The following is a 26703-nucleotide window of genomic DNA, read 5'->3' on the forward strand; positions in this document are numbered from 1 at the left end:
GGCTGAGGAAGGAGGATGGAAGGGAGTTCAAGGCCAGCCTGGGCTACACACTGAGAGACTCGGTCTCCACAAAACAAAACAGAACTGCAGCTGAGATGCATATGGGTCTCATGTGTTTCCCAAATTGACCTACCCAGGGCATTTATCATTAAAATGAAAAAAGCTTTAAAAATCAACTATCCTGTCTTGCTCTGCACTGCCTCCCATTCCCCTGCTGTCTCCTTACTCTCCAATCCTGTGTCATGTGGAGCCGGATGTCCAGCCTGAGATCCCAGTTATTTCCCAGCATCCTGCGGTGAAAGGCAGTGATGTGGAAAGTCTGTCGTCCAGAGAAAGGGATCCCTTCGTAGCATTAAGTCACAAATCATCAGAAGCCATTAAAGTGTGTGGCCACCACAGAACTGGTTAGATATGGAATATTCATTCGTAGTGGAATATTCTGCAGCTATCAAAAAGAATGTTCACAAGATCCCCGGATTGAATTCACCACGTTAGGTTAAGAAAAGCAGCAGTGGGAATGGAACAAGGTCCTGGACTCAATCCCCCGCACTCACAAACAAACAAACAAATAAATAAACAAAAAACCTGTGTATATATCTCATCTTTACCCTAACCAGGGAAACACATATGTGGTGCTTGCAAGAAGGAAACCAAATCACCAAGGAAACACAGGATTCTTCACTTCAGCATAACTGGATGGTTTTCCCTTTTCCTTTTCTTTCTGTTTCTCCCTTTCTGTATCGCTCACATTTTCTGTTATGAGAATTGCTGTGTATCAAATGGAAAGACTAGGTAATGTCCGGATATCAAACCTTAAACAAGTAATTTTAAGAAGACCCTTTTTAGTCTTTTGGTCTATTAGTTTCTTCAATTGCTCGAGTGACTGGCTAGGAAACTTCCCCCTCATTATGGAACGAGCTATCAGTGGGAAGAAAATGAGCAGGTTTTCTATGATCATGAAAAATAAAGAATAAAACACTTATGAAGCAAAAACCATGTGCTAAGCATTTCACATATTAGTGCTGATCATAACCTTGACTCAGTTTTAAGGTTGGGCTGGGATTTGCAATCCTCCTGCCTCAGCTTCCCAGAGTGCCAAGATTATAGGTGTGGGGCCCCACATCCAATTTAAGAGCACAATCCAGAGCGTTGAAATCCTAAAATGATTAAATCTTTATAGTCTAAAATCCCCAAATCACAATCCTGAATGATTAAAACCCCAAATGTTGAAATCCTGAAAACTGTTACCTCCCACTTTAACAAAAGGCTGGGTAAGAGGGTTAGGAAACTGAATTTGAGGAAAGGATTCATGCATTATTTGGGTACATGCAGGATAGTTCCCAAGTACTCATTTGAGTACGCCTGTTTCTTCACACAGAGCAAGACGCTTGCCTTCAAAGCTTGCCTTTCTTCAAGAGAACGGAAAGAACTCAAGTTTAACAACCTTCTCAATGAAGCGCAGTGGAGGCCAGGCTTCCTCCGGAGTATGGAACACGTGAAATGTGGAACAGTCTTGGTCAGAGACGTTTTTTGTGATACTGTCATCGAACTCAGCGCCTCACACTTGCCAGGCAGGCAGGTGCTGTGTCACTGAGCTATATCCCTGCCCTTGGTTAGAGACCTGACACTCAGGAGGACAGGCTTCCCCTGTTCACCTCTAGATCTCTAGCACAGAACACTGGCCGATCCTCACTTTGTATAGTGGGTGGCACATTCAAAACTGTCCCCAATGTTTTGTTTTCTTTTTTAAATATACAAATTCACATCCCTGTTGGATCCAAAATTCTGCAACTTCTCATTTTTATATTAATGATCGGAAAAAAACAAGGTTATTGGAAGACATAGTGGACTTTCCCAAAGAAAGGGGATTTTTCCTTAATTCCCAAATCATGATAGGTCTGGAATTAGGTGTGATTAAGGTTTCTAAAGGTGAATTTCAAGGTATAACCAACAAACTTGTGTTTTCCACATTTGTGGGGAAATGTGATGAGTGGATTTGCCATATGATATGGCAAAACTGGCAAATTCAATCTAAAAGTTCTTCTCCTATGTGGACTGGCACTCTTTCCAGCGTATGCAATTCCAGAGGCTTTTAACGAATCAAACTTACATTTGCCTGAAGAAGCCTGTGAAGTTACTGGGCTACTGGAAAATAATTATGCACACTGGTTTGAAAAAAAAGCACATGCAGGATGAGAACCATTTAGAAGCAGTGTTGCTGCTGGATTTTCAGGGTTGTCTGTGGTCTGCTCATGAGTGCCAGGGGACACAGCTGAGAAGTATCCTCCTGCTTCAGCCCCCCGAGTGCTGAAACTGTAGGCCTGTGTTACCATGCCCAGCCCCTCCCACTATTACAGATTATAGGCTTAATTTTTTTATAATTCACTATGCCATGTATTTCATGTTTTAATAATTTTCAAAAATGTATTAATTATGTAAAGTATAAATTATATGAAGTTATTACCAATACTTTGTGCATAAATTACGTAATGTATAAATTGTATAAAGACTTCTAGAGAGTTGTAATTCTGTGTGTGTGTATATGTGTGTATGTGTGTGTATAAGGAGGGTACCAGAGCCTTCATACTGAGTTATAGCCCTCCCTCTTCTTATTTGACATGGTCTTGCTGAGTCACTGAACTGTAAATTGCCCAGGATGGGTGAAGTTTGTGCTCTTGCCTCAGCCCCCAGGAGTGCTCAGAGGATCACAGCATGTGTGATCACTCTTTAGCAATGGATGTATTCTTTTTGCAAATTCGATTCTGTGAAAAGTGCCTTATCAAATGACTTCGTAACATTGTACACACATGTACCTAAAAACGTTCAACATTTCTCCCCAAATGAAGACCTGTTCTTTTTGTATGTCTGTATGTATTTGTGAAAAACAAAATTTCTCATCGTGAGTCCAAGGCCACCCTGGACTACAAAGCAAGGCCCTTAATTCCCTGGGTGACTGAAGAGGGGGTGATGACCCATTGAGTTTTTATCTCCTCACGACGCTTAAAGTGGTGGTCATGTAATTTCAGATGACCATAATTACAAACTGACTGCCCAAGGAGAACCAGCTACAGTGATATGTATTTCTATATTCTGGCTTTGGATCAGAACATGGTTGGTCTCTCCCTGTTAAACCTATGTGACCTGCAATATGCAAGCTGTTACTGCTTATTTAACTGTGTAACATGGTCTGCGAAGTGCTCTACTGTGTTTTTGTTTCTCCAATCTGCACTGAAGAATGTTCTAAAGGGCCAAGGATATAGCTCAGCAGTACAGCACTGGCCTGGCAAGCATGAGGTCCTGAGTTTGATCCTCGGTACCCCTTTCCCCTCAAAAAGGGTATTTTAAGCATCTTTAAAGCAATATTAAAATTATTTTTTCAAAATTATATTTTTGGGATTTTTTTATGTTTTAGCCTTTAGATTTGACAGATTTTTGATATGTCAAGATTTCAATATTTTTGATTATTGTATTCAGGACTGGGTCTTTCAGGATTATGGTCCAAATGCTTTACATATATTAGCTTCTTTTGAGCCGGGGTCACACTGTCTCACACAGGGTCACACACTGGCATTGAACTTAATGCCTAGCCAAAGCCTCTCCAGGGCTGAGATTACAGGCTTGTGCCATCACACCTGGCTTCTATTAACTTTTTAAGTCCTTATATCAACTCTATAAAGACAAAATAGGGACTATTAATATCACCCTGTTCCAGACGAAAATACCATGTCATGCTTAGCAGCTTGTACAAAGTCATATCCCCAGCAGCAGAGGAGCCAGATTTCAAGTCTAGGCAGCTGGGCTTTCCCACACCCCGTGATGCTCTCTTCTCATGGCAGGAGAGCGCCATCTCGAGGGGATGGCCCTGCTCCCTCCTGCAGTCCCCCTCCGTTTGTCCTACAGAGGACTCTAGGTCCTGATGCCCACAGCAGGTGTCTCAGACATTGAGCAATACCAGGTAGTGCCAGGGCCCGCAGGCTGGTATTGGAGACAAAGCCGCACTGAGCACAGACCTGGCCTCGAGGGACCCATAAAAACGCAGCACAGAGCTGAGTAATGCAAGAACACAGCGGGCTGGCTCCGAGGAGGAAGACAGCTGGAAGGGAAACTGGAGAGCAGAGGGTCAGAAGGGCTGTGCAGCACAAAAGGGGAAGAATTAGCTGGTCGGCAGGGGGCGCGCGCGCGCACACACACACACGTTCTTTTGGACCTTGGTTGCAGAGCTGAACAGAGATCAAGTCCCTGCCTTTGAGGCCAGGGCTTGTAGCTTGTGCTGGTGTTCCCTTTGGCCTTTCAGGCTGCGCTCAGGACATGAATTCTAAACCTGGAAAGATGATTTGTGGCCAAAACCGGAAGTTGCCTTCAATGCCTGGCTAAGGAGTTGAGTTTTGCCCCAAGAAAACAGAAGGCTACTGCAGAGATAACCTGAGAACAAAGGTGATCAGAAAGGGTGATCTGGCTGACAGGCACAGAACCACGGCCCCTGACCGTTGTCTTCCACCGGCCCTCCTAGAGCCAGGTTGCTTCTCCTTGCATGAAAAAAAGCCCCAAGACTTTATTTTTACAGTAACAGGGACTGGAAAGTGCAGAGGGCACCACATCCCTCCATACTACAGCCATCACCACAGTACCCAGTGGCCCCTTTGTGACAAGGATGAACCTGAAGGGAGGCATCAATCCCAGCCTGTCCACAAACAGCTATTCTATTCCTACTCAACATCATTGTTCGTGCTGGCTTCCACTAGGGGGCACCTTAGCACCATTTTGGCCTCTTCACAAACCACACTCCCTAGGGGCCTCATCCAGTCCCGCTGAGTCACAGCCTCCTTGGGTACAAAGCTTAGGTGTGTAAATGGAATTGATCTGCACCTCTGACTGCAAACATCCAAAGTATGGCTGAGAGCTTAGACGTAGTTTCCAACATTGGGGCATCATTTTCTCAACATGCTACAGGGTGGCACTAGTTTTTGTCACCACTTGGTCTAAATGTTGGTACAATTGTTCCATTGCAGCTTCCTACAGGGTTTGATAGGCGCACTGGTTGTGTTTGTGTGTGTGTGTACGTGTGTGCTCATGCGTGCATGCATGTGCATGCCAGAAAGCAGACAGAACTTTGCTCCTGAGGGGAGGGAATGAACAGCTAGGCATTCATTTAGCTAGGGCTGATTTTCACCTGGACAGATGTTAGCAATGGTACTGAATCAGCACCTTGGTATTGCGAAGACCCCCACACAGCATCTACTCTCTCCCAACCTCCTGCAAATGGGCAAGCTGTAGGCTCACTGGCATACTTGACAGAGTACACAGCTTGCCGTGGCTGACAGGGAACAAAAGCCTGGCTTCCCTGGAGCTGGTCCTGTCTTTTAAACCCAACACGCAATGCTCACAAACATCAGAACAGCTTGGATGCACTGGAGAAGTGGGCTACTACTCCCAAGCACTACTTATGGAGGCACAGAAATGGAAGCCTGAGGCCAGGCGCCTACCACTTTTTGGATCCTGGTCTCTTTTTGTCTTTTTCCTTTTTATCGGTACCAGGGATCGAACTCCCAACTGCCTGCTTGCAAGGCAGGTGCTTATGCTGCTGAGCTAAATCCCCAGCCCCCTGGATCCTGTTCTCAAAGTGTCTAAACAGAATTTAAAATTGTTCTAAATAGAACCTGGGGATTATGTGTGCTCCGCCTGAGAAGCGCGCTCTGCCCGTCTTATCCCTGGGTGTTTGAGTGTGTCCTTGGGAGTTTCTTCAACATGGTACATATGATGGGAGCTCTGGAGGATGCCCCCAAGAGACGTTAGGAAGTTGGACATGATTAATCTGGTTCTTGGCCCTCCAGAAGCTCACAGTCTGGTGGAGGAAAAGACATGTGCAGAATTCTCTAACAGAAAATAGTTTCTCTAGTGTGTTTCCAAATGGCACTAATAATATGGCTGCATATGGCCAATCAATATTCATGTGATGAGCAGATGGATGCTGCAGAACTGGGCAGAGTTTGAATCAGAGAGAAATATCACTGTTACAACCCATCAAAACAGGAAGAATCATGTGAGTGGAAAGGGTTGAAGCCAATCAAATAAAATGGATAAAGAGCACAGCATGTGCTAAAGACAAGGTTATGTTAGGAGGCTTTCTGTCCACTATGGAGGCCAGCTCCTACTCATACCTGCTAAGAGGTCAGTGCCTGGCTTGGGAACACAGGGTTGATGAGCAGACCGAATCTCAAGAGGTGATGCCTGACTGGGCCTTGTAGGCAGAGGCGCATAGGCCAGTAGTGAAGGGGTACAGGCTGATGAGCTTAGGCCTGGGGACCTGGCAAAGAATGCACAAGGTAGCCTGAGTCTGGAGTGCCACACTGAGGAGTCTGGAAAATGCCCTTTCAAGGAGAGGGACAACATAGTCATATTGCTTTTAGGAGAATCGGTGTGAAATCATGCAGGATTGGCTTCCAGGAGGTGCAGGAGATAGCGGCCAGAGCATTTTCCATTTTATAGAATGAGACTGGTAACACCTTTCCTATCATTAGAATCTGATAGAACAAGAGACCAAGAGACAAAGCAAAGACAGGAAGTGAATGGGGTCACTTCACACACTCCAGGGTAGCGGAGTGCGGTAAAGGGGTCAAGCTGGGTGCCCAGGAAGGGCTTTGAAGCCCGTGTGGTCAGGGGTCTTCCCGAGGAGAATTTAACCCAAAGCCACAGGCACGAAAGCTGGGGCAGGGCTTCCAGATGGAAGGCATGCGTGGGAATGGGCCATGCTGTCAGAGCAGGAAGCAGCCAGGGCCTGTGCAGCACCGTGACAGGTGACAGGTGACAGGAAGGAACGTGAAAGGCCGTAGGGAAAGGGAATTGTGGTTAAACAAGCACACAGCCCTGGGGAAAGGAGCAATGCAATGGGAGATCGCCAGTGGCCCAAGATGAAGCCAGAGCACAATCCCCTCTAGCAAGGTACAGTATTTTTCCCCTTTAAACATTTTTAAAAAATGATTATTACCAACTGTTGTTAATTAACTGACCTATGGAACTGCTGCAGTGTCAATGTGCCCCCTCCCCAGAGCTGTATGTTGAAATTCTCACCCCAATATGAATCAGGTTTGGGGTGGGGGTATGAACCAGGACATGAGAATGGGCCTCAGGAATGGGACTGGAGCCCTTGGAAGAGGTTCCGGAGAGCCAGCTGGCCTCTTCCACCACAGGAGGACTATAAAACAGGCACTGTGAGAGAAAACAGGTCCCCCTCACCCTCTGAGGGTGCCCTCATCTGACTATGTAGGTTCTAGAACTGGGAGAAATAAATTCCTATTGTTTCTACTTTACTACTTTAGGGATAAAAGTTGATGTCAAAAGTTAGTGACATTATGGAGCTGAGAAAAAAGATGACCTACAACTGCACCCAGAGCATAGCAAGACTTGAAGGAAAGGTGGCAGAAAAAACCACTGCAGAAGAGCAGGGTCAGCTCTGGGGTTCAGAAAGGGGTATCTACCTACAGCGGTACCAGGAAAACCATTGCCAGGGTCAAGGTCACAGACCAGGCAGTCACGATGCCCTTGTTTGGATGCTGTCCTGCCACTTCCTACTTTGTGATTTGGGGCAGAGGCCTTTTCAGCGTTTAATTCGGGACAAGAAACACTGTCAGGTCCAAGACCTGTTTTCACCTTCCTTAGAAGCAAACACATTGGCCTCTTTCTGTTTCATGGGTCCTGATGGAAGATACAAACTTGGGCCAGAGACAAAGACAGGCTGTGCAATAGCAGCCAGAGCTGTGTACAGAGCAAGTGGACGTGAACAGCACAGGAGATGGTTCTGAGCGCCCCAAGTCTCCTGGACCTGGAGATATGCTGTGCACACAAGGAATGCACCTCTTTTGTAGCAGGTGGGGTTCTGAAGAGAAAGTGACAGGGAACCAAATTTAGGAGAGGGACATACAAGGAATGTTTTACGTGACAGTAAAGGAATCCTCACTACCTCAGGCTTCTGTGACCTGAAAAGTGAAGGGGCCTTGACACATAGGCATCACCAAGCAGGCAGACTGGGAAGGATGTTAGCTGTCACCACTAGGGGCTGCCTCTATGCGCTGCAGGCAGAAGCCAGGATTTGGCAGGGTCAGACAGGTAATTGTAGTCAGTATGCAGATACTTATTCCAGAAATTTGTCATTAAGTAGAAAACTTGGGGTCTTGCAAGAAAAAATTTTAGGGAAAGTTTAAAATGTAAGCCCCAAGGGACTGCAGAAAGGAAAAACTTAATTAGTGAAGCCAAGTACTTGGCTGAGAAAGGGGGAAGATGGGAGGCAGAGCAGAGCAGGGGTTCAGCTGGGAGGCAAAGCCCTCTGCCATTCAGACAGAAGAAAAGCAAGCAGGGGTGAACTCACCGTCATAACTGGCTAGCTATCAGGCATTCAGAGATCTTCACTGATGTTGTTTCTCTCCACTACACAGGAAACATGATTCACAGGGTTAAGCGAACGGAGCTGGGAAATGCAGGGAAATGACAGAACTTTCAGGTGTGAGGGAATTACTGGCTAGCGGCTAAAGAAGCAAGAGATGACTGAAAGCACAGGTGAGGCCGGGCCAGCAGGGCGCAGTTCTTACAGAAGTGGAAAGCGTTAAGTCTAGTCACACCAGCTCTGGGAAGGAGGGTAAGGGACAGCACAAGCTCCTTGGTAGGTCCGACTGGTAACGGACCCTGGTCTGAGGTAATGGTGGGGCAGCAGCCAGAGTCCAGGGAAGGATGGAGAGCTAAACTGCAAGGAGAACATGGGGAGCTCTGCAGGAGGAGCCAGAGGTGCTCTGTACACAGCTCTAGCTGCTACTGCACAGCCTGTAACTCCATGTCCTCCTTGGGGAGGGCTGCAGGGTTCCTCCTTGAACTCCCATTTTAAGACATCAAATACAAGACACACTTTTGAGCCTCAGGTGGAAGTGACAGGGAATAAAGATCAATACACATAGGCCAAAGAATGGTGTTTCTCTCTTTTATTGAAAAACAGTGCTTCATTACCATTGGCAAAGGATGAGGCAGTGCTCCTCCTTTGCTTAGAGTTTATAAAAGCCAGCAACATGATCAATAATTTATACACATGGAGAGTAATACAAAAAAAAAAGGAATAAAAGCTAAAGATCTAACTACTCCGACCTTCACAATTCCAGCTACTTGATAATAATAGGAGTAACCCAATGAATACTGTATGGTCTGAAAGCTACTATACAATATGATTCTTAATGAGAAGGAAAAGGAATCAGAGACTGTCACAAAGCCCTGGGATGTTTCTCTGGAGTTAGCAGGGAAACAGGATCCTGGGCAAGCAGCTCGGGTGTCCTAGGAAGTGATTCTGGGGAGGACAGGATGGGGAGGGGAGAAGGCTAGGTGGTCAATTGTACAAGCATCCCATGGGATGCCCCCGTGCCCCGAAGGTACCTGTGCTGCCATGGCAACGGGAGAGGCCAGAGAAACTGCATGTTGCATGTCGGGTTGGCCAGTCCCTGCCATGGGGGTGGAGAGGAGAGGAGAGGTTCTGCGGCATTTTGAGCCTTGCAAAGATTGGGACTGAAAAGTTCAGAGTCACAGGTCGGTCAGCCTGTCAAGGACAAGTGAACTCCGCTGGCTCTCTTCTCACTTTGCAGCCCTAGCTTACATGTCAGCCCCAGCGTGGCTCCAGCTATTCACAAGCAGAGTAACACAAGAAAATATAAAACAAAACAAAAACTGCGTGTGGGGGGGAGAGGATCAATTCATCACTCTCTCTCTCTCTCTATATATATATATATCAGCCAAAATGAACTGCCAAAACAAGCACACACACACTCACAAATACTGTGAACATTAAATACAAAAAAAAAAAAAAAAAAAAAAACAAGAAAAGAAAAAGAAAAAGAAAAAAAGACCAAGCTGGGAGTCTCGGTGGGGTACAGACATTGCTTAAAGTACTTATCAGTCTCCAGAATAACCAAATCAAGAAAAATTTTTTTGAAAAATCTCAAAAACTCATGTGCCCAGCCCTGCAATCTGTTGTTGGTAACAGGAGCAGGCGGTGGGGGAGAAAAGAGAATTTCTGTCTCCTTTTTCTTGCCAAAGTGAATGGAGCCTTACATCACTGGCACGCATGTGACTCCCAGACAAGGAGGACCAAGTCCCACGCTGATGGGTCTCCTTAAAGGCAAGGTTTGAGTTTTGGCTGATGAGCAGTCCTTTCAGTTACCAATCCCTGCCAACCAGCACTACCATGGCTGAATGAGCTACCGTTTTCCTGAGTAAACTGTAACTGGCTACAGTTTCGGTAACATAGATAAGAACTTGCCACGCCAGCCAACTGCAATACTTCAGGAACCCCTCCATTCCTTGGCGCTGCATTCCTGGTGTCTCACTGAGGAACGTGACAGCTTGCTGTGGTCTGGCCTGTGAGCCTTGTTTTTAAAGACAGGTGCCAGGGACTCTACTATTCTCAGTAACCCAGAGGGCACACGCTGGCTTAGGACACCCAGAGCCTGCTTGGAAAGGGCCCTGTTTCACGCTCTAGCTCGTGCATGGCTATTGCCTGGCTGATCAATAAAGCAAGGATGAAGTATGTAGGAAGGAAAGGGAGGTAAGAGGCTTTTGGACAGTAACATTTCCAAAAAAATATAGTGTTTTATGCAACAGAGAATCAAGTGTCACTGGTGTATACTACAAATGTCAGACATTTTCAAGAGCATGACAAAATAAAACACACAAGCTTACATTTGATGCTCACCTTGCCCACTATTTTTTCCTATCTTAAAACAGTGCAAACAGGAAACTTATGCTTTTAAAACACCACAACCCCTTCCCCACCCCACCCCCAAATCCCTTTCCTCCTAATATCTGTGGGGGAAAAAATCCGTAATTCTGCAAACGTTACTGTGCTAGAGGGTTGCAAGCAGCAGAGAACAGGCTGCACTGGGCTATCGGGGATGGTTCACCACAGTTTCCCCTCTTCTTCCTTAAATGTCTTAAGTGCTTTCCAGACTGGCCCTTGGTCGGCCTTATTCTCCTGCCTGCCGAAGGGAAAGAGGTTATCATATCCTTAGGGCTGCTTCCATCCCTGCCTGACAGTCCCTCATACCCGGAAGCTATGTGGGCAGGGATAAAACTGGTGACAGCCGGCTTATCTGCTACATCTCTAGCAAAGGATAACCTAAACTAGGAGCTGTTCGGCCCCTGAGGAGTCCACATGTGAGGAAAAGCTGTTATTGTTGATTTCTATTGACTAATCGCCATGAGCTCTCCTTAAACTAAAAACTGAGCCTCAGTCCACTTCTTTTTTAAAGAAAGAAAATACAGTGGGGCTCAATTCAGACTGAGGCTGCTGGAGGACAATGGTGATAGGTTTTGTTAAACCTGAGAGCCTTAAAAATGGTGAATCACAATGGTGGAGGTGAATCTGTGGGAGTTAAAACTAAGTAACACATGGATTTCTGGAGAAGACCTAAGGGAAGCTCTCTGGGCTAAAAGAGGAGCATTCAGATAAAGGTTTTCACTAGAGGTCTCCTTAAAGGAGCCCAGCTTCTAAGAGTAAGGTGCTCAGCAGAGAAAGTCCAGGTCATGAACTACAGTAAAACTCAACAAACTCATTCATGTACTGTGACTCAGTATCGCTAAGTGTTTTGGAAATATCAACCAGCATCCTTGAATGAACTCACAAAATACCGAACTCCATGGACTCAGTTTCTGAACCCAGTAAGAACCAGGAACCCAGTAAGAACCAGAGTCATCTGGCATTGCTGCAGAGGAACCTGCCTCTCATGACGTTGACCATTCTCAAAATTCAAAGTTAATGGGGAGGGCTGGTATCACGAACTCTAGATGCTTAGGAGAATCTCGATTCTCAGCACAGACCCTGAAAACCAAACATCTTTTTATAAAGAGCAGAACTCCATTTAATCTTCCCTAGAAAAGGGAGCTGAGGAAGTAGCATTAAGACGCATTCTGGGAGAGGCAGCTGGTCGAACTGGCAAGGGAAGCTCGCCCCCAAGGCCTCAGCCAGAACCCGCCGAACTGAAAGGTACAGAAGTACCTCAGGCTCAACCTCTGCCTGCTTGGGAAGGACTGTGGGAATCTGCCTTCTCGACCTTGCCCATCATCCTTATTTCTGTCTAGGAAAAAAGAAGAAAAACATTCTTAAACTCATTCCCCTGTTCTCCTCCCCTGCTATGGACACGGCCAGGTAAGATTTGGCCTAGTTTTCACTGGGTTGAGTGGCTTGCCATTTTGTGAGAAAGGCCTTTATTGTACATGACCAAAATTTCTCTGTTTCTTTAGTTAGTGAAAGTTTCCCCTCAATACAAAAGCAAAAGAAAACAAACAAAATTCTCCCTGCCCCCTTTCCCTAGAACTGTGAGAGCTCCACATCCTATCCTCCTTCTCCTACCTAACATATTTATATACACACAACAAAAATTGTCTTAACAACAACAAACCAAACTTTGGCTTGGGGGAAGGGACTCTACAAACAGCCCAAGGGCTGGGCAGGCTGTCCCTGTTCTGTGTGTCCCCAGGATCAATGATTGCATCGAGGCCTCCAGCTTCCTTGACATCTCATTTTACTTCATGTCCATGCTCTCCCTGGGTACCAGGACAGAGGATTTGAAGGGGAGAGGATGTGTGTCACACAGCACGGGCCAGTGCTCTCCCAGATACATCACTCTGTTTACAAAGAATGCTTCATGCTGTCATACATCCATCAGTCATTTTAATTAAGGGACACGAATGTTTTCAGTCAAGAACACACGTGCAGGCTGCAGTGAAAAAACAAACCCAAACCAAACCCACAACAAAGCAGAAGCTCCATGTCTCTGAATTACTCGGTTCAGCAGCTATCCTTTGGGTAAAAGGTCACTCCGATACCAACGGAACCAACCAGGGAGCCAAGCAGATCAACACACTTGTCTATTTCCTAATTCCTTCTTTTTGAAAATGCTGTAGGATGCTTGTTTTGATCAGTTACAAGAGTTGGAAGAGAACTACATTCTTCCTGATTTTGGTAACATAAAACCAAAGCCAGACAGCAAGAGCAGTGACTCACTGCTGTGGCCCTGCAGGAAGATCCCGGCCACGTCAAATCCTCCTCCCATTGTGGGCTCTGGAGCTTGTGTCCTACAGAGTTAACACACACCAGGTAGTCCAGGTGCTCAGCTGGGTGTCTCTGGAGGGCAACGAGAAGCTGGGTGCAATGGCCATGAGGGCTGGAGACTGGGTAGAGACGGAACTTGCGGAGGCTCTGGAAGATGAAAATTCCTATGGCTTTGGAGCAAGTACAAAGCGCCCCTGATTGCCCTCACATGTCCTCATCACCGAAACTTCCAGGGACAGCTGACCCCTGGGCTTGGTGCCTTATCTTTCCCCAAGAGATTCTTTATTCCATTTTTAATAGTTTGTACTACATTTTGATGCAAGGTAAGGAAGATCAGGTCTTCCAGGATTCCTTTTCTCTTCTGCAGCCCCTCTAATGGCTCTAAACACTTTGTACTTTTAATCCTCACGCTGTCCCCATATACCTGGGGGAAATCTGGCCACTGGCTATTCATTCTTCTGTCCCTGGGTCCTAAATTCCTGAATCTTGAGGACATGGGAGCAGCACATTAATAAAAGAATACATGAGCTAAGCTGTGGTTCAATTGAAGGGGATCAGAAGCCCAGCAGGAAAGCTAGATTACAGGGAAGAAAAGAATTAAGTGTTTTCATACTCCAGAATTCATTCTGAGATTGACTTCCTAATGAGGTGTTTATTATTCAGCCTGAGGGCATGTTTGGAAATATCAATACTGTAATTCCAAAAACGATGCCAACTGTTTCAGGCTTTGTATTAAGATGATTGTAGAAAGTATGGAGAAGATATGAAGGAAGAGGAGAGGAAAGTGTTTAATTCTCCTGCTTAGCAAACACAAATTCCTATCTATTGGCTTGTGGATTCCAGCCACAGCCAATCAGAACCACCTGCCACAGACCAGAAATTCAGAAGACTACAGAATACGCTGCTGCAGAAAGATCTCTTCTACTTCTGCTTGTCCCTCAGCCACACAGCACCAGATACACTTTGGTAATTCTGTCTGCCGATTTCTGATCAAATGCATTTATCAGCTACCAATGTCTCTCCTTCATTAACTGCCTCTTCCATGATTGATAGAATAAGCTAAGCATGGACATACAGACATGGAAATGCATTATCTTATTTTTTTAACCACAATTTAAAAAAAAAGAAAAAAAGGAAAAATGCACAATCTTTGGAACAAAAGAATTAAAGGCAGAAAATTTAAAGGAAAAATACATATTCAAAGAACATAGTGAGGTATAAAAAAGTATTCTCTCTTTTTTTGTGGGTTTTTTTTTTTTTTGTCTGTTTGTTTTTCCTCTTCATCTTGCTATAGAGTTCCTCTACTAGTAAATATTGCAATAGCCAGGCCTCATGACTGGGGGCTGTCCCATTTGCAGGGGTCTCACGTCACTTCAGTAGGGGGCAAATCGGCTGTAGCCACCTCGGTATAAACTTGCCTGCAGTAATTAAAAACATAAACATAATTAAAAGGTTGATGAGTGAAGCACTGAAAATGAATAAGCAAGTTCTGAGCAGGAATTTGGGAAAACAGTTTCCTTTGACACCTCACAACTGATCAGAGGCTGCCTGATATACCAAAATTAGTAAACCTGCTTCTGCCTCTGCAACTCAGACCAGAGCCATGCACACTGCTGAGCTGGAGGTCTCCAGGGCAGTGTGATGATGGTTACCTCACGATTTACATGGGAGGGAAACTTACAACACTTTAAACTACTCTGCAATTAGTATGGTTTTCTCAGTGGTGGGTCTTTGTTCACTTTGATAGATCATTACAATCCTGACTGAGAACAGACTGCTGACTTCCCCTTCTTACACATGCCCTATCAAAGGTGTGGGTTACTTCCCATCTTGCATTTGAGATGATGCTGCAGTTAGGCTCTTATAAACCTTTCAACTAATAAAACCGACACTGTAAAATACAGTATCTGTGTATTATTTCCTAGGACTTTCCATAGGTACCCAAACCTGTAGACACTCTAGCTCTTGATATTAAATGATTTAGTATTTGCACGTAAGCACTGCATATGCTCTCATACAGTTTAAATCATCATTTAATTACTTGTAACACCCAAAACATTGTAAATGCTATGTAAATCACTGATATACTGCAGTTTAGAAAATAATGAAAAGTAGGATAAATCTGTGCACATTCTTAGACACAACCCCCCAGCCCAGTATTTCAGATGACTACAGATGTGGAACCCATGCACAGAAATGACTGATTCTGTATCAGTGAGGCTGCTTCTTTTATTAAGTGGCTTTATCTGATGGCTTACAATTTTGAATGAGAAGTTCCTCAGGAATGTATCTTTCTTTTAGAATAGGGGTTTTATAATTTGACAGTGAGTAAGACCTCAGGAACCACCATCACTATTCTTATACTGTTGCCTTGACCGCAGTCTAAATATACAGTCCTTAAGGATCCTAGCACTTCCTCAAATCTGTATCAGTAGTAATTCACAATTAGAAATGACACTTTCACAACCCTTTACATTTTGACTCTTCTCCCTCATTCTGTTCCCCATTTGGATAACTGTGCCCATGTTCACAGGCAGTGGCTGAACTGCAGAGAATGCCTGGTATTAGCAGTGTCACTCTGTTGTCACCAGTGAGTCCTCTGCTGTCACCAATGAGTCCTGGTCAATGGCATGGTGGGCTTTGCTACAAGCCAACAAGAATAGGTAGTGAGGGTTCTGGTCAGAGAGGACTACTTCAGACAAGCTCATTTCCAAACAAACACTATAGTTTGTCACAATTGTTGCGGATAAAATACCGTAAATATTCATTTGGCAGCCCTACTATTATCTATCAGGTTTAGGAACAGTACAGGATTCCTTTGGCATCTGCAATTTAAAATTTATAAACATTAAGGTTTTTGGAAAGCTTACAGTAAAAACTGAGAGCCTTACATTCCAGATAGGTGCCTGCCAATACCAATCAATTACACCATGCCACTGGTGCACGGACCTAACAGCAGAATTGATGTAAAACATCAATCTGTTCCCTTACTCCTCTTGTAATGATGCCATTACTCAGGGCAGACTGTCACTACCCATCCCTTTCTGTTGCCCCTACAGGCCACTTGGCCAGTACTGCAGCATGCAATGAAGATGGGTGTCTACCTTCCAAGAGACCTATCTGGTTTAACATGTAGGCAATACACAAAACGCTGAATTTACCCCTTCCCTACATCTTTTACAGTCTGTAGGTAAAGATTAGGAAGAGTAAAAAGGTTTAAGCAGAAAGGTACGTGTCTACTTACCACAGCGCCAACTCCATAGCTAGCGGCAGGGGCAAGGGCATGGTAGGGGTCAGCTGTGTATACCCTGCCATAACTGGAACAAAAGAGTACAATCAGAGAGATACAGGCAAGACTGCAATCTAAGCCAATTAAAGGGTTAATTGTGCTAATGCCTGATGTGTCACTAGGTCTTGGACTTTCATCGGAAGAACTGGCAAAATGGTAAAAACCTTTCCATTTCTACTCTTGAACATAACAACTAAAAAATTCTGGAGTACTTCTATGAAACGGAAGAGAAGGGAGTTGGAAGTGAGGGCGAGGTGAGGCAAGACCAAGACAGTGCGAGCAGGGAGGACCCAGTAGCTGTGCTTTGGCACAACAAAGGACACTAAGAGCAGGTCGGCAGGAAGCGCATGGCCTGAGTGCTGCCTTGGGACAGGCGGGAGAGGACAAAGGGGTGGCACTGTGGGTGGCATGTGCTCGCTCTGCACCGTACCTACCCGTCGCTGTAAGCGGCTGCAGCGGCTGCAGCAGCTGTGGCTGCAGTTGCAGTAGCAGGCTGTGCATATCTGTAGGCTGCATATCCACCCTACAGGAGAGAAGAGAACTGACTTTACAGATACCTTCCCCCGGGACAGACACACGCACCCACCCACACGCAGACACACACATGTAGACACAGAGACAGACACGAACATGGACACACACATGGGAAGAGAATGTTTCAAACTGCATCAGTCTGCATGTTACTCTTCTGACAGGAAATTAGGCCCCACTCAAACACAGGAATATACTTTCTAATTTGTGACAGTAGCAAAAATAAGTTATACTGATGGTACCTGTTAATTTCAAGAGATACAAGATTTTGGATCTGTCTTACTTCAGTCTTTGTTGGAACTTTCAACAGGGAAAACACAGAATGGGAGAACTTGACAAGAAATGTAAACAGCTACAATAAGTTGCATTTACATGTGCTAACTTCATATGCTCTGAATGTACCTGGGTTGACTCATGACAAAGACACTACAGCTTATTGCAGCCACGTCTGATAGAGAGCTCTGCTCCACTGCTCCAGTGTTTGCTAAGAGAGGTGCTTGCTAAGATCAGGTGGTGTTTAAAATGAAAGGACAAAGTAGATCGGGGCCAACAAACTTGGGCCTAGGAGCTAATGCAATTTGCCCATTGTTTTTCAGAACACTTGTGACAGAGACAGTGTGGCTTAAAAAAGCCAAAAATATTCACCACTTAGCCCTTCACAGAAAAAGTCTGCCCACTCTGAAAAAGTCAGTCTATGTTTCAGACTTTGGCAAACCAGACTACAAATGGCTGAGGAGCCTCAGGCTGGATTCAAATAGATCTGGAACAACTTCACCTCTGTTAGATGAACCAAATACTTAAAAGTGAACCATATGTCCTGTTTTAGAAAGTACTTCAAAGACAATCACCACAACAAATGTCCCCTGAGACGAGCTACTGTAAAGAATGGTAAGTCCATACGTCTACAGAGACAGAGGCTATGTTGCCCAGGCTAGGCTAAAATTTGCAATCGTTCAGCTTCAGCCTCCAGAGTTTGTGCTACCAAGTCTGGCAAGCCCTAATTTTTCTTTATATTTCTAGAATTCACCTATCTTATCTAAACCTAATTCAGATGCAAATTCTTATTACTGTCCTTTTACTATGAAAGATATGGTAACTGTTTGAACGGTCCATCTGGATATCATTTCAGTAATGAACAATAGCAGAACTATTTCATTGCGGTAGATTAAGCATGTTCATTTCTCATGAACATTTTTTTAATCGGTACTGGGGATTGAACTCATGACTGCGTGCTTGCAAGGCAGGTGCTTGCCGCTGAGCTAAATCCCCAGCCCCTTCTGATGAACATTTAAACCTTTCTATTATTTTTTCTTTTTAAAAAACTTTTTTGGGGGCCAGTACTGGGGCTGGAATCCTGGGTCTTGCACGTGCCTGCTAGGGAACTGCTCTAGCATTGAGCTATATTCCCAAGCTCTTTATTTTGCACATATTTCAAAAGTTTGGTTTTTGCTAAATCTACCAAAGAAATGTCAATTTTATTTCTAATTGCTTATTTCTATATCTTTTCTATAGTACTGAAAACGAGTATTTTTTAATGGGATTCCTGTTCTTCTTTCGAGCAACTTCTACCTTGCTTCTTTTATTTCTGTTAAATCTTATTTTGGAAATGTCCATAATTTTTTGAGCTTCTAAATATTTCTGCGTCATTCTCATGCAATATATGCTTCTCTAACTGAAGAAACTGCTAAGTGAGGGAAATTTCACTCTCGTTAAGGTTATTCCGTATGTTACAAAAGTTTCTTGACTTGCTTCCAGCAGTTGTGTTACTCTTTTTTTCATTTACCAACTGACTTGGAAAAAGAAACATTTCCTTTCACTGACAAAACTTTCTATACATACTGATAAAAGTCAGGAGATTATAATTAGTATTACTAAACACAGGCAATAAATGGTGGTGGGTGGGGAAAAAGCAGGAAAACACCCTACAGGGCGGTTTGCAACTAAAAGTTCCTTAGAATTCTAGTTAGGTCTTTAGGAATGGCAGGCTGGACTGACTTGGGGAAAGCTGTGTAACTATATGCTGGTCGCAACATACAATTCACTACAGTACAGTGGTACCTTGGTTCACGAATGTACATGTTTGCAAACAGAAGCATTTGGCAAAATTCTGTTTCTGTTTGCAAACTCTGCATTGGGTAACAAATAGGACTGAGGTCACCTTTCCAAAATTGTAGAACAAATGAAGCTTGTGAGCCAAGGAATCACTTATTTTTTACCTTATTTTTTTAACCTTCTAACCATGACATGAGACCAGATGTGGTGGTGCATACCTGTAATCCCAACACTTACGAGGCTGAGGCAGGAGGATTGCTTTGAGGTTGTGGCCACCCTGACTACAAAGTGAGTTCAAGGCCCACCTGTACTGCATAGTAAAACTGTCTCGAAAAGACCAATAAATAAGTAAGACACGAAGCAGTAAAAGCAATTTTTAAATAAAGCAAAAATTAATTTTTATAGTTGACAAAACAAAACAAAATACTTTTTTTTGAGACTCTCACTGTTGCCCAGGCTGGTCTTAATGAGTACAAGTGATCTTCCCACCCCAGCCTCCTAAGTGGCTGAGATCATAATGTGCCACATGCCAGCAAAAGTTGAGGATATTATAATTAGAGATGGCTTTTAAGAATTAAAGCCCTAAAAAAAAAATCATAGCCCATGTGAAGACTACAGCCGGGCTATCTTTAGTAAAAGTTCTTTGTAAACAAGGATAATTCAAACACCAAAAATAACTTTCAAAAATTTTAAATCAAAGTAATAAAGGCAGTTAAAGCCTGATTCACTTTTACCTAGGAAGAGGCACTTAAAAACCAAGGCATCTACCTAGGGCAGAGGTATAGATTCTCATCAAGGGACTCTGTGGCTTAAGTCTTCACTTCATGGCTGGGCACAGCGGTACACACCTGTAATCCCAGCTACTCAAGATGCTGAAGCAAAATTTGAGGGCATCCAGGTAGGCAACTTAGGGAGAGCCTATCTCAAAATGGGGAGTATATATGCAGGAAGGTAATTTAGCAGCACTAATATCAAATTTCAACCCTGATACAGGAAGAGGAGAGGGCAAGAGTCCTTACCCAACCTCCACAGTGCCTGAGTAGAGACGTTTTTTGTGAAGATTCATTCAAATCATGGCTTTGAGCTGAATTCTACTAGTCCTGGGAAAAAGAGGTTCTGAGTGAGGTTCCTGATAGGACTCTTACTGCTCATTTTCTTTGGCCTGCAAGAGGCCAGAAGGCCTTCAATACTCAATTTAGAATTAATGTCACTGTCAATCCAAATCATTAAAAACGGATCAGACTGTGGGAAAGAACACCCCTTCCGACCCAGAAGGAATGGATAGGCTGCTGCAGTGGTTTTCTTCTTCTATAAATAAATTTTTATTATAGTGTCTGAACTTGATGAGGTTATTTGTGATTCAAATTCAGGAACCAGGACATGAATGCAAACATTTTACTGATAACTACAGGCTCTGGAAGAGTATTAGCACTAAGGAAAACTACATTAATAGTACACTTCAACGTATCTACTCTCCTAATGACGTCATGATAATGACATTATAGAGAAGTCCTTTAAAAAACAGCTATATTTGGGATGGTTGGTACTACTCTGCTTAACTAATCTGGTAATTCACCAATGACTACTCTTGAAATATGAAAAATTAAACAGTATATAATGGATTTACTTCTTAGATCTATAGCCTTCCTCCAAAGTATTCCGACTCCTGCTTAAATTGGTTATTCAACAAAATATATCCAAAATGTAAGATAAAATCTGGACCAATTTATTTTATTTATTTGTTTTTTTGAGTCAGAGTCTCACCATGCAGTTCAGGCTGGCCTTGAGCTCACTTTGTAGCCCAGGCTGGTCTCGAACTCACAATGATCCTCCTGCCTCAGCCTCCCGAGTGCTGAGATTACAGGCGTGAGCCACCACACTCGGCACTTGGACCAATTTATTTGTATGCTGCAATTCAGAGTGCATTGAGGTTCTAGGCTGAGAAACTGTTTTCCCAACTTTCACTTCTACCAGCAACTCTGAAGGCTTTGATAGAACATGAGAACAAAGTGCAGTTTGAAACACCAAAGTTTACATTACTGTTTCTTAAATTTTTCAAAAAAGAACAAGGTGGGAAGGGAGTAGGAGAGAGAGGGTTCAGGCGTGGGGAGGGAATATGGCGCCACATTTATTAATCACATTAAAAACTAAGCATGCCAACATCTGGAGCTAAAACAACCAGCAAAATCACCACGTTCAGACTCATATTGGCTAACTCTATCTATCCCAGCATTCTCTTGGGACAGCGGTTTGCCCTAGGCTCTACCACAAGCTTGGTGAAGTACACAGCCTCAATTACTAGAGCGTGCAGCCACAACGACCTGGTATTACGGAAACAGTCAGTCACCACTTGAGTTAACATTCCATACCCTAACAACTGGCCCCACCCCAGCCCAAAGGAGGAGTAAATCTTGCCCACCCAAGCCCTGGCCCACACCACAATGTTAATAATTATAACAAGCAGTAACCCATCTGTTATATCAGAGAAGGGAACAGAGACTCCACTGAGAGATTTAGAGTGAGATGTTAACATTTCTTCAGCTGACTGCACAAACAAACAAACAAAAAAAAAAAGAGGAGAAATAATTCATTTGGAGATATGAAGTCATGAATAGCTGATGTGTATTGCTTTTAACCATGCACTGATGCAAAACTGAAGCAACCATTAATAATAAAAATTAAAAGGACATATGTATTTACACACAATCAGACCTGTTTGATCTGAAGCAGTTTGCAGATTCTATCTGTGTGTGATTTGAAATAAAACAAAAAATGGGGATTAGCATGGCCACAGCACACCCTAATGTAGGAGGGCACACAGACAGCTTTTTGGAATTCTGAGGGCTGCATAAATTTGGCATGGCTAAGCCTGAGCAAATATACTCACGCCCACTGAAAAATAGTTATTTCTTACTCCTTGGCAATTCCCTCTGAATGATTCCTAGCATTCCCAATCACATAGTAGCCTAATGCTCTACCACTTCCCTCTTCCAGATGCCTACCCTGGTGCCAATTCAACCCTGACCCACAGCACTCCCGTGTATGCTCACCTTCTGCCAACAACCATATATTCTGATTCACAGTGTTCTACTCATATGTTCCCTGCACTCAAGAATTTTATTTTTTACATATTTGTACTGCCTTTAGCTTTTCAAAGGGAAATGCTATTGCTTTTAAGGTGTTTTTTGTAATGACTTTTGCAGCTGTTACATCGAAGTCTCAAGTCGAAATTTCCCAAGGCTCAATGTCACTTTGGGATTTTCTACTGTGCTCTAAATCCATTTTATCATCAAATTAACTTGATGATGTTTCCATACTGGCTGTATTCTTTTGCAGAGCTCTGGAACTGTGTTTTAAATTAGAACATGAAGCAAGAGTCTTAAGTATCATTCCTGTATCTGTGACATTCATCTACGTATAGTTTAATCTTAAACTGATTTTATCAATCTCACACTGGCAGACTTTTGCCACCTTAATTTTAACATCACCTTTAATATTACTATCCCCCCTTTTCTGTTTACATTAAAACAGGACTTTGGTGAGCATGTGATGTCAAGACAACTTCTTTCTACCTGAAAGACAATGACATCATGTGACACTGAGGAGGAAGGAGGGTGTGTGTTTCAAGACCAGCAGACAGAATGGAAGTTTGTTACCTCATGTAGTATACTAGATCAACACAGCAAAGTGAGTGTGTGTGTGCATGTGTGCGTTTGTGCACGTGTGTGTGTGTGTGTGTGTGTGTGGGAGGGGGAGTGGGAGTGAGATGGACATTTCAGTGTGATGCTTATAATCACTGCAGCAGAGCAGAGGTCTCTTCCAGTCAGTGACAATGCATGCGGGACCCCTGAGAGTCGCTTTATTTGCCCCTAGATGATTCTGTCTTCTTTTTCCTCACTGCTTCCCCACCCCAGCTGAAAATCACTGCTTTAGGAAACATTACTAGATTCTTATGTGGCACTATGGCACCTATGAGTAAATGTGAATAACAGACTCAAATTCAAAAAAACATATAATGGTATTACAGTTACTATTTTTGACAGAGATCTATATACTCTGAAAAGTGACATTTATATTTTACTTTATTATTATTATCTAAAACTGGGGTCAAGGGGAGACATAATGATCAACCTGGTGTCCTCAACTTACTACTTCTATTACATGACAAAGGATCTTTAATGAATCAAATCTTTCAAACACTTTACTATTCCACATGTCTTCAAATTAGTTAATTCTAAAATCTCACTGGGTAGCCACATAAATAAAGTAATTGAATTATTAAAAGCCACTGAGTGTTATCTACCTTCTAGCACCCAGCTATCAGGAAACCTCTTAACAAGTTTTTTATTAGCCAAATGAACTCACTAATTTTCCCATGTGAAAGAAGGCAAGAGAAATTAGTATCTCAGTTTCTGAGTTCAAAGCAACTTCAAACCTAAGTAGTAGCATAGTCCAATCACTAGTAGGATTTTACTACAGGGCCCAATGTGGGACTCAACTAAATCATATCTGGGTAGAGTTCTATTTCTTCCCTTTTTACTTTTCAGTCATAAGAAAATGTATCCACCACTAAGACGTCCAATATAAAATACCAAGGGCAAATGTGATTGGCAAATTAAAAGAGGCAGCAGTGATGGGACAGTGTGTGTAACACACCTGGTGCAGATATGTGGCAGTGGGACAGGAGCACGTGATTTTGGAGGAAATGCCATTATGCCTAGAATGTGACTGTATGCACTGCTGAGGCAGCAGGGCTTAGATCACACGCTCACAAGTCTTGATTGTCCAAAAAAGCCTCTGTTCCCATCTCTAACGTGGAGCTGGAATGGTTAGTATAATTCAATTTTTTCACTGCAATCCACAATCTGATTGATTGGCAGGTCACACTGGCACTCCTACCTGAGGTATTTTAGCGCTAATGATTGGTTCCTGTAAGACTATTCTATAACAGAACACAGGAAGAGCAGTTCAAAAAACACAGCTGTGGAAGGAAAACAATCATACAAAAAGCCCACAACAGGGCCCACACCAGCCTTTTCTTTCCTTTGGATGCAAGCATGCTTTTCACAGAATGAGAATTAGGAGTAGTTTGTTATCCCACTTAGAAGATGAATTAGGGTGAACTATGCCTTTTCTACTAAGCAAAAATGAGCGGGGGAGGGATGGACACATGGTCTGTCCATCACTTTCTCACAATCCCTATCCCAGCAGGTCGTTTTATAAGTCGTGGACACAACTGCTAGATCAGCTCTCTAGAGAGCAATGTGCTACAAAGAAACAGAGAGGAAGAAAGTGGCTAGCAGGGATAAATAACTGTCTGAACGGGACAGGGAAAGGAACTTAAAAAACCTCTCACCATCAATGTACTGGAAGCAAAACTAGTTTCTCCCTAAGTCTTCTTCTCCACTGACTCAGTGTGTCTTATATACTATAAAATCTTATCTTTTCCATTCTAGTATGTGTTTCTGAAAAAACGAGAACTAAATGCACATGGGTACATTTCTACAGATGGGAAAATGTACAAATACAGGAATAAGTGTACGGGAGAAAAGTTGTTCATGCGTCTTCAAGTAGCAGCCTTTAGCTCCTCACACATGGAATACGGACTATCCACTTTAATAGCTCCACTTCTATTAGTCCCACCTCAGCAGCTGTCTCATAATGGAGTGCAGTCTGGCTTCTCATCAGAGGGCTTGGACTTTATCTCAGCACTAGCGACCAAATTTTTCTCCATGAAGCTTTGCTTTAAAATATGTACAAATAAATGATAATAAAATTACTTTTAAGTACTATATTCAGGAAGGAACCACTGATCAAAAAAATTTTGGCCAGATCACTGAATTATTTGTTTAGTTTCATAAGGTAATTCAATGAATAGCTTTTTTAAAAAAAAAGTATTTTCTTGACACGTACAGAAAAATCATCTCTCTCAATAAAATCTTACATTTGAAAGTAAGGAAATGAAAGAACTATAACAAACATCCAACTGGTTGACTTAAAATGACAGTACGCAATTCTTAAGACAGAACCAGGTAATACTTTTTAAAAAATACTCAAAAAATACAAGGAAAAAACTTGATTAGGACTTAATTTAAATAGAAAAGTTTGCTCTCTTAGATTAGATTTCAAGAAAATAACATAAAAATGAGTTTTAATGAGAATCGGGTACTAATGTATATGGGAGAATATATGTAGCAACACCATACATAAATATATGTATTTAGAAATGGCCAATTTGGTGTAGAAGACAGACTTACTCAACCTTCAAATGTACCTGTAGACATGGGGAAAAAGATATTTTTACTATTTCTTGCAAGCATTCTAAAGAAAGAATGGGACAGGGAAAGGGACTTTAAAAAACCCTTTAAAATATAAAGAGAGATCATAAAATACAGGTTTGCTGCATTCATGTTTAGTTATGTGAATAATTTATAAATTCTTGGCCAGTCACAATCAAGGAAAACTATCTATAAAGTTAGAGTGTTGAACCAATCATGGCCAGAGAAGCTCTAGTTGAATGTGGAATTAGTTCACTGAAAAGGTACTATGTATAGCTTTTGGGAGGCAAGGGTAAAAAAAGTAATCTAGATGATTTTAACCTATATGCACAAAATAACTTATGCTAACAAGATTTTTTTATAAAATTGTTTCTTAATGACTTGGATGACTAGATGCAGCTTGCATTCAGAACAAGACCCTTTGAAGAGGTCCTAAAGAGATTTTTAAAATTTGAAACTTTTCACTCTTTTTGTCAGACCACTTCATCCATCTTTTAATGTGACAAATCAATCACAGAACTTCACCTTTGGCTAAACAATTTAAATAACAGATTAAGTGTTATCACGGCAAGTTAAAAAAAAAAAAACACCTTGTGTGATAGTTGAAAGACTGTAAGAGTCTAGGTTGTTAATGATACCACTCTTGTCCCCCTGCCAGATCTTGAGAGAAGAGACCCACTAGTGGTGGAAATTTGTATAAAGAAAGGTCTTAAAACACTGAATATGTGGTGTCCTCTCATTACTATACTCTTCACTGGCATTAAATCCTTATAATCCTTTTATAAGTTTAAGTTTTCTCCAAGTATGTGAAATAAAAAAGCACATAGTTCAGAAAGCTTATTTTCTTGTACAAAATTCAAATCTCTAATGATCTAGAAGGGGATATGAAATGAGAAGAAAAGCAGAGAAGGGAAAGAGTTGGTTTAAGGCTAAGCTAGTCTTGCTATTTATGTATGCAAATGGTAAAACAGTAACAAAAGACTTTAAACCTGCTGATCATCTCAAAAATCAATCAGAGATACACACAATATCAGTGGGTATAGGAAGGGAAAAGAATATGTCCAGTAGACTGAACCTAGCAATCAGGAGACCCAAAGGCTCAGTTTTTGCACCCAGGGGCAAGCGCAGTGGCAGAGAAGCATGCTTGCATTCTTAATATATAAATATATATATATATATATGTCCACAAAGAAAAGGAAATAAAAATGAAATAAATTATACTAAAACAAGAAACAAAATAACCAAACCAAAGAAACAGAAAAAAAAAGGCTGGCTTGTCAGGGGATGGGGTCGAGAAGGCCCCAGTGTGTGTACTTACATAGAGGTCAGCACCGTAAAATCCGTCCTGGTAAACCACACTGCAGAAAATCCACACAAAAACAAAAACAAAAAAACAAAAGAACAGAAACACATTCCGGTTATTGAGGACGGCAGCATGCACATGCGCTCTACACAGGCAGGTGATGTATGAATTC

The 26703-nt window shown here is 42.7% G+C and overlaps 1 protein-coding gene across 24 annotated transcripts in view; it reads right to left on the reverse strand.

Annotated features, from left to right (window-relative positions):
• Window positions 1-8951: 8951 nt before the first annotated feature.
• Rbfox2 (RNA binding fox-1 homolog 2) overlaps window positions 8952-26703 on the reverse strand; it is a 259340-nt gene continuing 241588 nt past the window's right edge. For 12 of the 24 annotated variants that reach the window (XM_063238438.1, XM_063238425.1, XM_063238427.1 and 9 more), the window contains 5 exons: window positions 26547-26586; window positions 21663-21694; window positions 16802-16890; window positions 16323-16395; window positions 8952-14496 (listed from right to left, as the gene is read on the reverse strand). In XM_063238438.1, the coding sequence (XP_063094508.1) occupies window positions 14442-14496; window positions 16323-16395; window positions 16802-16890; window positions 21663-21694; window positions 26547-26586 (289 nt within the window). In that variant the 3' untranslated portion in view covers window positions 8952-14441. Of the gene's footprint in view, window positions 14497-16321; window positions 16396-16801; window positions 16891-21662; window positions 21695-23849; window positions 23893-26546; window positions 26587-26703 lie in introns of those variants that run through there. The other 12 variants (XM_063238444.1, XM_063238435.1, XM_063238442.1 and 9 more) reach the window with 4 other exon arrangements.

Source organism: Cavia porcellus, unplaced genomic scaffold (genome assembly GCF_034190915.1).
Source record: "Cavia porcellus strain 051 isolate PalLab524CR breed Dunkin Hartley unplaced genomic scaffold, mCavPor4.1 scaffold_27, whole genome shotgun sequence".
Lineage (NCBI taxonomy): Eukaryota > Metazoa > Chordata > Mammalia > Rodentia > Caviidae > Cavia > Cavia porcellus.